We start from the raw sequence: 13,416 nt of genomic DNA, 5'->3' as shown, positions 1-13,416 counted from the left end.
TTAATGGTAGATTACAGTGGTACCTCGCAAGACGAATGCCTCGCAAGACAAAAAACCCGCTAGACGAAAGGGTTTTTTGTTTTTTGAGCTGCTTCACAAGACGATTTTCCCTATGGGCTTGCTTCGCAAGACGGAAACGTCTTGCAAGTTTGTTTCCTTTTTCTTAACACCGTTAATACAGTTGCGACTTGACTTTGAGGAGCAACTCATAGAACGCGGTGTGGTAGCCTTTTTTGAGGTTTTTAAAGACTTTGGTGATTTTTGAAGCTTTTCCAAAGCTCTCCCGACACCGTGCTTCGCAAGACGAAAAAAATCGCAAGGCAAAAAAACTCGCGGAACGAATTAATTTCATCTTGCGAGGCACCACTGTACATATCAAGATTACATGATAGGATTGGTACAAATATTGTAAATAAGTTCCATTTTTTTAAAGCAGCGGGTTGAGTCTTTACATTTCCCGGCCTTTGGTGCCCTCTTCTTCCTGCTCACTCTCACACAGCCTGACCTCCCACCTACATCTAAAATATACATAATATTGTATAATTATATAGCAGGAATGACATCATCGGACAAAATAGTTTCCAATACCCGAAAGTTAGAGGAACCTGCTTTTAACAACAGCTTCTGTTTAGTGATAACCCTGTCCTCCTCTGCAGGAGCCAAAGGGGGGAAAAAAGGTATGCGCCCAATTCAAGGTGCTCACATTAGTGTTTAAAGCCCTAAACAATTCAGTCCCAATACCTGAAAGATCACCTCCTTCCCTACAGAATCTCAGGTACTAAGATTGGCAGAGGGGTCACTCTTAGTTGCTCCATCGCCCTCAGAAGCGAGAGAGGGAGAAGGTGGTTCAGCAGAGGGCATTCTCCATGGCAGCCAGAGCTGTGAAATTTCCTCCCCACAGATGGGCATCTAGCACCATCATTATACGGCTTCTAGGGAACGCTGAGATGCACCGCTTTACCCTGGCTTTCCAAAGCTGAGATGTACAGTGGTGCCTTGCAAGACAAAAAGAATCCGTTCCGCGATTCTCTTCGTCTAGCGGTTTTTTCATCTTGCGAAGCAACCCATTAGCGGCTTAGCGGGTTAGCGCTATTAGCGGTTTAGCGGCTATTAAAGGCTTAGCGGCTGAGCTGCTAAAAGGCTATTAGCAGCTTAGAAAAAGGGGGGGGAGCGAAAAAAAATTGGCAAGACTCGCAAGACATTTTCGTCTTGCGAAGCAAGCCCATAGGGAAATTCGTCTTGCGAAGCAACTCAAAAACGGAAAGCCCTTTCGTCTAGCGGGTTTTCCGTCTTGCGAGGCATTCGTCTTGCAGGGCACCACTGTATATTTTTAGGATCCACATTATTTCTGTGGTTTTAAGTTGTTTTCACCTGTTTGTAATATTGTAATGATGCAACCAGCCTTGGGACCTTAGGGTAAAGGGCAGGTAATAAGGTGCCCTCAACCACCAAACCGCTGCATCTTCCCCAGTGTAAGTGTAGTCCATGCTGCTGCTGCTACTTTTTTAATTCACTGGACACAAGCTTACATTTTTAGTGGTACAGTGGTACCTCGGGTTACAGACGCTTCAGGTTACAGACTCCGCTAACCCAGAAATAGTACCTCGGGTTAAGAACTTTGCTTCAGGATGAGAACAGAAATCGTGCTCCGGCGGCATGGCAGCAGCGGGAGGCCCCATTAGCTAAAGCGGTGCTTCAGGTTAAGAACAGTTTCAGGTTAAGAACGGACCTCCGGAACGAATTAAGTACTTAACCCGAGGTACTACTGTATAGGGTAAGGTGGACAGGACTGCAGCAATAACTGCCGACTGAACTCCCACCCATTGACTGAGTCAGGCAAGAAGTCTTCTGCCTTGTTTTTTCAAAGACCTCTGCAGTTTGCAGTACTTTTTCACTGATAGAAACGCAAGATAACAATTCCAAGCCTGCTTCCATAAGGTAGCTGCTAGAGCTAATAATTGCAGTGAGCTAAATATGGAAAAGCAATCAACTCTCCACACTATCAGGGGCACTGTGTGTTTCCAGTGTCTACATCCTTATATGTTCTGCCCACACAGAGCATGTAGCACAGCAGCTGTGGTTTGGGAGTGTCTAATATGTCTGAGCAGCAAAAAGAAATAAAAATAAAAGTCTAAGTGATCCTTCAAAAAAAAAATTAATTAACACTAAGAGCATTCTCTGAGACTTGATTGTCCATTGTACTCTTCAGTAAATGCCAAAACGACAAGCAATTTAACATTTGTATGGAAACGTGTTTAAATTGAAGGGGGGGGGGCAAAAGCATTGTTACAATAGTGGTGACAAGAAAGGCAGCAGGGTTCATTTTTAAAAATTGCATAGCTACAGCTTTAGAACATTTGTTCATTAAAAAGATCTATTTTAGTAATATTAATATTTTAATATAAATGCCTACACAAAGCTCTTCAGTGCTAATTAAAAGCTGGTTAACAAAAAAAGGTCTGGATGAAAAGTGATGTTGAATGGCACTACTGTAATCTTCCGAAAGTCACTACACGCATCAAAAACCCTTTTTAAAAAATAACAAAATAAACTGAACAGAAGCACCAAGGCTGTCTACACCCACAGAAACTGCACTGTTTTTCTGATCTTCCTCTGCAGTCTGAAAAATACGGAAAAACCACAGGACCGCGTAACAAGTGTGCCCAGTAAAGAGTGAGTGAAAAAGGCACGGCATTCCCACACCAAGTGTCTAGTGTGGAAGCACCCAGATCAACAAACTGTCTATGCACTCAGTGAGCGTTCCTTTGGAAAACTCCTCTTTCGTCCTATTTACATTTTCCTTGCTCTGACAGTCATTTTGATTAACTGTTTGCATTTGCTGCAGAAGCATATTATGCTGGGAGGTAACTGTGAGAAGAGGAGCTGAGCTTCTCTCTTTCAGCAAGTACAGCAGCAATTCCCACTGACGGGGGGGGAGGCACATCTGCACTATTCTGTGGCCTTCATTTTTTCTCTTTTAGATATGGCAGCTAATTTTTGTCATGACACACCCCACTGATGCCTAGTGATGTGAGGTGATGCTAGAAAATTCTCTGGAGAATATTCTCCACAAACTGTAAATTCTGTGTCGTCTACACAGCTGCTTTAAATTCATTAATCGAGATTATTCTCGAGAATTTAACATCACTAATTATGTCAAGTGCCCATGGCAGCCATTTTGTGACTGGCAGATTCCAAATATGCCCACTGGCCCAACAAAGAAGGCTGGCAACCTCTGTCCTCACCCAGCTTAAAGCAGATCTTTTCTCATCTTTAAGAACTTAGGTTTAAAATCCTTCTACAGGGACGATGTGTACTAATTAAGACACCAAACAATATGAAATGTGTCCATACGGATTCTCATTTTCTCATAATAACTAATTAAATATTCCCTTAGTTTAGTCACCTTTGGAGTGCAATGTTTCTCTTACTTACTTGTTTCATCCTCTCATCAGTTCTCGCTAATGGGGTTTCCACTGGTTTCAACTCTACTACTAAAGCATCAGATTCTTGGCTTGGAGATGGATTGTGATTATCCATAGGCAGGGAAGGCGTTGAAGATTTCTTCACGGCGGGTGCTGGCAGAGTAGTAGGCAAAGTCTGCTTTGTCTTATGTGATGGAATCGCGGCTTTGCCTTAATAAAGCCAAGAAAGGGTTTACAGACATGATTTCACGTGACAGTTTCCTGTTTTCCCTAGGTAGGCAATGCTGGAAGGCTCACACTCATTTCCAAGAACACCTACAAGCGCAGTGGAATCTCAATATAAGCCAACAGCACAGCACAAAACCCCTTATTGTATTGTTTCATTTATCACTTGCATGTTTGAGCAGATACAAGATGACTCACTCATCAGCGCAAGTGCACAAGGCTTAGAACAAGGATCACCATTTTGCTTAACTGACAAAGCAGAAAGGAAGAAGGAGCTTAATGCAGAGCCTTCATGAATACTTACTGTCATGGGGGGGGGGGAGAGAAAGTACACCCTTCTTTGAATTCTGTGGTTGTACATATGAGGACATAATGACAGTCATCTGTTCCTTAGCAGGTCTTAAAATTAGGTAAATACAACCTCAGGTGAACAACATCAGATGTCATATTACAACATGCCTTGATTTATGTAACAAAAATAAAGCCAAAATGGGGAAGCTATTTGTGAAAAACTTACTGCTTCCATAGGATTTAAGGGGCTAAGTAAAAGACAGGTGCTGCTAATCAAATGCGCTTGCTTAATTGGTCATCAGCAAGTGCACCCACCTCTACAAAAGCCGAAGTTTTATCAGTTTGCTGGTCTAGATAACACAATGCCAATGAGGAAAGGCATCAGCAATAATTGCTGCCCATGAAACTGGGAAGGGTTATAAAGCCATATCCAACCAATTTTAATTCCATCGTTCCACAGTGAGAAAGATTATTCAAAAGTGGAAAACATTCAAGATTGCGAGTAACTCAGAGTTACATCTACAGGCCTTGGCATGTTAAATGTTAAAGTTCATAACAGTACAATCAGAAAAAGAACAAGCATGCTTTGTTTGGAAGGGTTGCCAGGGGAAAGCCTCTTCTCTATAAAAAGAATACGGCAGCACGGCTTAGGTTTGCAAAGTTGCATCTGAACAAAGCACAAAGCTCTGGAACAATGTCCCTTGGGCAGACGGTACCAAAGTGGAGATTTTTGGCCATAATGCACAGCGTCACATTTGGCGAAAACCAAACAGCATATCAGCACAAACACCTCATATCAGTTGTCAAGCACAGATGTGGAGGGTTGATGGTTTTAGCTTGTTTTGCAACCACAAGACCTGGGAACCCTGCAATCATTGAATCACCATGAACTTTTCTGTATACCAAAGTATTCTAGAGTCAAATGTGAGGCCATCTGCCCGACAGCTGAAGCTTGGCTGAAACTGGGTCTTGCAACAGGACAAGGATCCCAAGCACACCTGCAAATCTACAAGAGAATGGCTGAAAAAGAATCAAGGTATTGAAATGGCCTAGTCAAAGTACAGACTTCAACTCAATTGAAATGCTATAGCAATACCTTTAGTAAGCTGTGCATAAAGAGATGCCAGCAAACCTTAATGAACTGAAGCAATGTTGTAAAAAAGAGTGGGTCAAAATTCCTCCACAACGATGTGGGAAACTGATAAAGTCATACAGAAAACTATTACTTCAAGTTATTGCTGCTAAAAGTTGTTCTACAAGCTACTGAATCATAAGGCTTCTCCATTTTGGATTCATTTCTATTAAATAAATCATGACACGTTGTGATATGTCATGTGTTGTTGTTCATCTGAGGTTGTATTTACCTAATTTTAAGACCTGCTAAGAAGCAGATGATTGTTACTATGTCCTTATATGTAAAACCATGGAATTCAAAGAGGGTGTACTCCCCGCCCCCATGACGGTATTTCACTATGGTTTTCAGTTTCAAATGCTACTGAAAAATATTTGGCAATTTGGTCATAATTTTGCAGTAACAAAGCCAAGCTCTCTGAACCTAAGACCACAACCTTTTCCCAAGTTTACTCTATTTACTGGCACCTGGGACAAAAACAAATCAATTGTCTACCTATAGAAATGAGCACATAATGTATTTGTAGATTTTTGTCCACAACTGTGTGCAATCTGCAGTTGGGTGCAAAATTCTACGTGAATAGTACACACTAAGATTAATGATTTGAATTGAAGTGCACCAACGTCTTTGCTTCACCCCTCTACTCCCACTCTCATGCTTGGCTGCTCTCTGAGAAAGAGCAGGACAGAGCACATGCTCTCAGAAGGGAATTAACTCTACCCAGTACTACTCATTTTCCAGTAACAGATAGGTTTCTCAAAGTTCCTATATTCCTCTTCCAGCCATACCTCTTGAGAGGGGCGCTTATCTACACGTTGGGGCAGAAGGAGTTTGTATGTTTAATGTGGACAGGAACCATAAGTCTGCAAGGTAGTATTGGGTAAAGCAAACACGAGTTGTAGAGCCATCTAGGGTCAGCTAGTCAAACCCCTTGCAATGCAGGAATCTCAACTAAATGAAGGTGCCAAGTAAGAGCAATTTTCCCCTAGAGCTGAATTTAAGCAAACATAAACTTACCCTCTGACAGCTTTTCTGGATTTTTCTTAATGGAGGGCTTTAGAGTCAACAAGGAGCCTGCCCTTGTCTGCACAACCGTGATGATATCTGAAGCTGCATTCAGCACTTCTAACATAGAGAAGAACCCAAAGCGCATAAATTCAAACTTCCGTCCAAAGTGCCGACTAAAGGCTTTGTCAAAATCGGAAAGCAGGACAGGTGAAGATCTCAGCAGTTCCTTCAGTTCACTTTTTACCACAGCTGGCAGAGTAGGAGAAACCCGACCCCGCCGGGGCAGAGAAATTCGGGGGGGCTGAGGCAGGCCAGAGCAAGATCTGGCATGAAAAGAGAAATTTGGCTTTTCCCTGGAAAAATATGGCTTCGGTTTGCTTTTCTGTCTGGCAACCAAGCTTGCAATCAACTCAGTGGACTCATCTGGAATAGCTAAAAGACAGAAGCCCATATGGTTAAAGTTGCATGTTGACACAGAAAATTACTACAATTCTCTCCTCTCCTCCCCCCCCCCTTCTTCTTGCCATCCTCTTACAACCAAATGGTACTGCCAAAGAAATACAGCTAGTTATCAAAATACTAGTACACAATATTTGTAGATCTGCAAGCATAGGTATTTTCCCAGCTGTTCAGACCAGAAGATCTTCCTTTCCCTAAGTTATTAGAGCTCCCATACCTCTCTATTTAATCTCATGTACAACCCTCCATTTCTATACTTACTTCCCTGCTTACCACCATCAAGGCAACCCAACCACCCACCCACCCCAGCCTACAGTATTTGTGATTCATGTATGTGAAGGGAAACACCCACAACCATAAAATCTGTTGAAGATGTCGCATGGTGTGCTCTCTCCTGGAGTGCTGGCTCTTGTTAGGTAGACATTACACATCAAGCATGACCAAATAAATATGCTATATACATAGAATTGAAAGTACTTTGGATGTCTTGGGCTACGTTATGTCCAAATCTGTACTTTCTATTTGTTGTGGGAATAGCTTAATTCTGTTAACCCTGTGAGTGAAGTCTAAGTGCATTATACTCTGCAACATAGTAAAGGTAAAGGTACCCCTGCCCGTACGGGCCAGTCTTGCCAGACTCTAGGGTTGTGCGCTCATCTCACTCTATAGGCCGGGAGCCAGCGCTGTCCGCAGACACTTCCGGGTCACGTGGCCAGCGTGACAAGCTGCATCTGGCGAGCCAGCGCAGCACACAGAATGCCGTTTACCTTCCCGCTGGTAAGCGGTCCCTATTTATCTACTTGCACCCGAGGGTGCTTTCGAACTGCTAGGTTGGCAGGCGCTGGGACCGAACGACAGGAGCGCACCCCGCCGCAGGGATTCGAACCGCCGACCATACGATCGGCAAGTCCTAGGCGCTGAGATTTAACCCTACCCTGCAACATAAAGACATTAAAAAAATACTCTTACATGCAGATTTCATCTTCTTAGGTTTAAAAACTGGTTCATATTTAAACCATGTTTGGGGAATGTGTCACCATGACAATACTGCAGAAGAATTGCCATTATTGTAAAACAAACCGCACTCTGCGGGGAAATGCAGGGTAATGCCCTTGACTGCTTTATGTTCAGGGGGACCTCAAAATCAAACTACAGGACATATTTACAATAGGCAACTTTTTGGCCAAGTTCCATTCTTTCTTGAACCACCCAGCCTAAACTCCCTGTATGCCTGCCAAACATTATTCCCCATTTATTGGCATTCCCTGCTCTTGCCGACTAATCCAAAACCCACCTCTGAGGACAGTATTGCCATTTCCACTAGGGCAGATCCTAACAACATCTGGCATATCCATCACCAGCTCCATGACAGAATGGTAACCCAGGGCACGAAACGGAAGTGGTTCTCCTATCATAGACTTGTATTCTTTGTTTAACTCCATAGGGGTGAGGCCTTCCTTGACTGGTGTCAGCAGGGACCTCACTACTTTCTTCATTGAGTTCATCAGGCGTTCTTGATCAGACATGTTGACACTGGGGGAGGTGAAAAGGAAATGTTAAAGGACAAAGAAATACTGCTTTTGGTGATAACCGGCTTAATAATCACCAGATAACGTTACTGTGAGATGGACAAGGGAGAACACAGTACAGGTACACAAACTGGAAAAGATATACTGCTTGCCTTGGAAACCCAGAGGGATCTGAAAAAACAGGTGCTCAGAAAGAGCTGCTTTGTTTTTACAATGATAACCTTTGCACGGTTTTTAGAAGGGAGTGGGGCATATCCTGATCAGTTCTTTTTTAATGACAGGATTGGGATTAGTACCCCACCACAGAGCCTCATGTGCATCAGAAGCACACAACTATAACAAACCCTTACGGTTAAAGTCTGAGCAAACTGGGTACAAGGTTTATCTTTCATCTCATCTCTCTTTAACAAACTCCCCCAAAAGCAATACTTGCAAGCATCACGTGCACAATTCAGTCATTCATAAACACTTTAGGGCTCTGTCATGGACAACTGATAAATGTAATCCCCACTAAAACCTGCTGAATTTAGTAAGTGCTGAGATTCTGCTAGATTGCACCCATAAATGGATATAAGAACTTTGAAGGTTCTAAGCTAACGGCATCAAGATTTAGGGACTATAAAAAGGACCAGCCCTACCACTAGGCAAAGTCGACCGCCTAAGGCAGCAGCCTCCTGGCTACTCCTCCTATGTCCCTTGGCCATTCCCCTCTGCGGGAAGACAGAGCTGTGCAACTACACCACCTGTTCTAGCCACCCTCAACTATTACGTTGCCTTAGGTGCAGTGGAGGATGCTATCCTACTGCCAGTGTGGAAGTCAAGTGCCACCTATTTAGTTTCTGTAGATAGAATGAGGCAGGGGTTGCCATCTGGCCCTAGCAAAACATCTTGGATCAGCCTTGGCTTGGTGCAATTTTAAGTTTTCTTTTTCTTTTTTTAGAATATATTTATTAAGATTTTCAAAATATTACAAAATGAAAAAAGAAAAATACAAAATAAAAATAGTTAAAAACAATTCCATCTTTCCATTACTTATCTTTCATTTGCTTGTTTCCCGGACCTCCTCACACCTCCCTTTTTTGTATTCCAATTCAATTTGTTAGTTCAGCAAATCCTTTCCCTCTTTGTTTATCCTAGTCTTTAATCTTAAAATAGTGTAACATTAAATTTTTACCTGTTAATAATCCATTTTTTCATATTCCTTATAGCATTATAGCTAAAAACCACTTAACTTCTTATCCAACATCATTCTAACATTCATTAATTTTACAATATTTCTGTAGATAGTCTTTGAATTTCTTCCAGTCTTCTTCCGCCGACTCTTTTCCCTGGTCTCGGATTCTGCCGGTCATTTCTGCCAGTTCCATATAGTCCATCACCTTCATCTGCCATTCTTCCAGGGTGGGTAGATCTTGTGTCTTCCAATACTTTGCAATAAGTATTCTTGCTGCTGTCGTGGCGTACATAAAGAAAGTTCTATCCTTCTTTGACACCGATTGGCCGACCATGCCCAGGAGAAAGGCCTCTGGTTTCTTCAGGAAGGTATATTTAAATACCTTTTTCATTTCATTATATATCATCTCCCAGAAAGCCTTAATCCTTGGGCACGTCCACCAAAGGTGAAAGAATGTACCTTCAGTTTCTTTACATTTCCAACATTTATTATCGGGCAAATGATAGATTTTTGCAAGCTTGACTAATTTTAAGTTTTCACTATCCCATGGGGGAGTTTGGGAGCAGAGGGAAACGGCGATTGAATATAAACCTGGAAAGTTATCTTCTGTTAACTTTCATAAGCCCAATAAACCCTTTCCCCCTTTTTTTACAGGAAGGGGATACCCAAAGCCTCTGCTCCCACAAGCCACACCTGCCCTCTAACAACAACATTGCAACCAAGCCTGTCACCTCAACCTAGACATACATGATTCTTGTAAGCTGTTTTATTTTATTTATTTTAAAAAAGGTGGGACTGAATGTTTGTTTAATTAACAAGCAGGTATGAATACGCCATCTTAAAATCAAACCAGAAAAATCCCTTCCACAAAAGCACTTCTAATGCAACGACTCTAGACACCAAGGACAACACAACATAAAAACCTGCATTATTCTATATTGTCCATGCAACCCTGTACCTTCCACGTGTTATCTGAGGGAGGGATATTCGTGTAAGAAATCTAGGCCGCCCAACCAAGCTTGCATCCCACTCTTTCCCAAGGGCTAAAACAAGTTAGAAACAATAAATAGCCAAATCACGACCCTCCCTCCCTCCCTCTTCGGACCTGCACGCCGGCGACCCCCTCCTCACCACTTCCCTTCACGTGTAGGAGGAGGAAGCCCCTCGCCCGGACAGCAGGGTCGCGCCCTCGACCGCTTGACACGGGGCTGGGCGCGTTCAGACGTACGAGCCCCGCCGACCGAACCCAAACTGCTCCGACGCCCTCCGGCCCTCCCTCAGTTTGAACCCGCTCCCTCTTAACGGCCAGCCGAATTTATATACGGGCCGTGTTTGTACCTCCACACGCGCAAACACGCAAGGATAGGCCCGCCCTCTCGCAGGCGCCGCTCTTTTGAAAGGCTTCTCAAGGAGCCAGACCTCAAGGCGGCGGCGGCGGCCTCTTCTTCCCTCCCTCTTCCCAACGTCTCCTCGCGCCTTTTTCAAATAACAATTAAAATAAAACGAGCACAGCCCACCCCCTAACAAAAAACCGACACCAGAGCCGAGAGAGGAGGGCGGGAAAGGAGGGCCGCTCCCAGCCCTGGGTGGCGGGAATCGCCTCACGGGCGGCCGCTCCACGCGACGCCCTGGCCGGCCTGAGGAGAAACGGGGGGGAAGGAGGGAACGGGCCTGGGGGTGATACTGGTCAGTGTGTTTGTGAACTGGGCTGGGGTCTTGAGTGAGGGGCATGACGTAATAATAATAATAATAATAATAATAATAATAATAATAATAATTAATAATATGGGAAAGTTTGAAGCACAGCAACTTTTGACAACATGAGAACTGCAGCTATGCTGCAAAAGTAAATGAGTTCTCAGTATTCCATGGCGCCTGTGAAGCATTCTTTCCCTCAGATAATTCTGGACAACGTAGTTAAGGGTTGTGGGAATTGTAACTCTGTGAGGTGTAAACTACACGGCCCAGAATTCTTCAAGGGATGCTTTGGATGTGCTTCAAAGGCAGGATGAGGCTATGCAGACCAAGAGGCAGAGCTACAGAGAGACACCAGCTCTGTTCTCTGGTAATCCCTACCTCCATGGGTAGGCAACCTAAGGCCCGAGGGCCAGATCCGGCCCAATCGCCTTCTAAATCCGGCCCGCGGACGATCCAGGAATCAGTGTTTTTACATGAGTAAAATGTGTCCTTTTACAGTGGTACCTTGGGTTACATACGCTTCAGGTTACATATGCTTCATGTTACAGACTCCACTAACCCAGGAATAGTGCTTCAGGTTAAGAACTTTGCTTCAGGATGAGAACAGAAATCATGCTCCGGCGGCGCAGCAGCAGCAGGAGGCCCCATTAGCTAAAGTGGTGCTTCAGGTTAAGAACAGTTTCAGGTTAAGAACGGACCTCCAGAACGAATTCAGTACGTAACCAGAGGTACCACTGTATTTAAAATGCATCTCTGGGTTATTTGTGGGGCCTGCCTGGTGTTTTTACATGAGTAGAATGTGTTCTTTTCTTTAAAATGCATCTGGGTTATTTGTGGGGCATAGGAATTCGTTCATTTATTTATTTTTTCAAAATATAGTCTGGCCCCCCACAAGGTCTGAGGGACAGTGCTGAAAAAGTTTGCTGACCCTGCTTGCACCCAAGTGTACCAATTCATCTTTCTGACATAGCAACAGCCCTGTTAATGTGCATAACTGTCAACCTTCCCTTTTTTTGCAGGAAATTCCCTTATTCCAGCGCCATTTCCCGCTGCTATCCCGGATTGTTAGATATCCCATAGACTGTCCCTGGGACAGGTGAGGCTGCTGATCCCTTATTTTCGAGGCTGCTGATCCCTTATTTTCAAATCTGAAAGTTGACAGCTATGGTTAATGTGTGTGCTGTTACGCTTTGTGTGCTGCGGCGTGGAAGCTTGTGTGGCAGGCATGGCATTGTGCGGCTCACAGGTGAGACCTTTGTATTTTGTCAAAACATTCATTTTGACTAGGTGCAATATTTGTGGCCATGCCGTCACTTCAGCATTGCGCTCTGCACAGTGCTCAGTGCCAACTGCTTCGCTGTTTAAATTGCTTAGTCACCACCACCTGTAAGAGTAGAACTCTTTACTTTTTCTAAACTGCTTACACAAGGGGATTTTAAAAAGCCGAGTCACTTGTGCTTACTTAGCAGAGTGGCACACATTTCTAATTACAAAGGAATTCAAGGAGGGGGCAAAAATAACACAAGGTTACCTCCTGCAGCCCCATTCATTTTCTTCTGCACGCACCGTGATGATTATTACTAAGCCAGTGCTAATTTCAAAAGCTTGAAGAGTAAACAAATACAGCAGGAAGACGTAAAATGGGAGGCGGTGATCCTTATAATAATGATTGGGGTCTTAGCCGGGTGCCTAGTCTCATCAGTGAAATATTTTAATTTATTTAAATTATTTATAACTCTTTTTTCACACAATCCGAGAGCAAGAAGCATTAAAATACAAAAGAGCACTATTTCATGTAAATACAACATAATTACATCACCCAAGTCTAAAGCCACATATCATGGTTTTATGTTTTTATGTTGTTGTAAACTGCTGTGATATATTTTTATGGGTTTTTTTTTATTTATTTCATAAAATCTGCACGATGTTTGGTTGTAGGAAGCCTCAAGGAGGTTTTCAAAAATATAAAACAAGAAAATCAAGAAAAAAATTTGACCCTATTTCAAAACATCCAAAAATTAAAATACTAACACAGATTAAAATTACGGTACCTCAATTTTCTAAGCATCTGGATAAGCATGTATAGGCAAGAATGTTTTTAGCAGGCATCAAAAAGAGTACAGTGAAGGCACCTGCTTGATCTCAATAGGCAGGAAGTTCCACAGTGCCAGTGCTGGTAAATGATCGAATGCGGAATGGGTATTATGTGGCACCTGTATAGTGCAGCTTTTGCCAATCAAAACAGTCAAGTGGGCACGTGTGGGGTAAAACGATCTCGTAGGTAAACTGGTCCCAAGTTGTTAAGGGCTTTTCATTCTAATGAACCTGGCCTGGTAACATATCAGCAAACAATGCAGGTATCTGAGCCCAGGTGTTTGTGCTGTCGAGGCCTCACTCCTGTCAGCAATCGTGCTGCAGCATTCTGCATTAGCTGCAGTTTCCAGATCCAGCACGAGAGAAGCCCCACACAGAGCA

General features: G+C 43.3%; 1 protein-coding gene across 5 annotated transcripts in view; it reads right to left on the bottom strand.

Moving 5' to 3' along the window:
- The window catches only part of TDRD5 (tudor domain containing 5), a 37,369-nt gene extending 26,477 nt beyond the window's left edge, over positions 1–10,892 (bottom strand). For 4 of the 5 annotated variants that reach the window (XM_077928259.1, XM_028732385.2, XM_028732392.2 and 1 more), the window contains exons 1-4: positions 10,375–10,892; positions 7,835–8,073; positions 6,091–6,513; positions 3,436–3,635 (exon numbers count right to left, since the gene is read on the bottom strand). In XM_077928259.1, coding sequence (XP_077784385.1) covers positions 3,436–3,635; positions 6,091–6,513; positions 7,835–8,066 — 855 coding nt within the window. In that variant the 5' untranslated portion in view covers positions 8,067–8,073; positions 10,375–10,892. The remainder of the gene's footprint in view (positions 1–3,435; positions 3,636–6,090; positions 6,514–7,834; positions 8,074–10,374) is intronic. The other variant, XM_028732387.2, reaches the window with a different exon arrangement.
- Positions 10,893–13,416: the final 2,524 nt, after the last annotated feature.

Source organism: Podarcis muralis, chromosome 5 (genome assembly GCF_964188315.1).
Source record: "Podarcis muralis chromosome 5, rPodMur119.hap1.1, whole genome shotgun sequence".
Classification (NCBI taxonomy): Eukaryota; Metazoa; Chordata; class Lepidosauria; order Squamata; family Lacertidae; genus Podarcis; species Podarcis muralis.
Note: the sequence above shows the minus strand (reverse complement) of the source record. Positions and strands in the feature narration are given on the sequence as shown.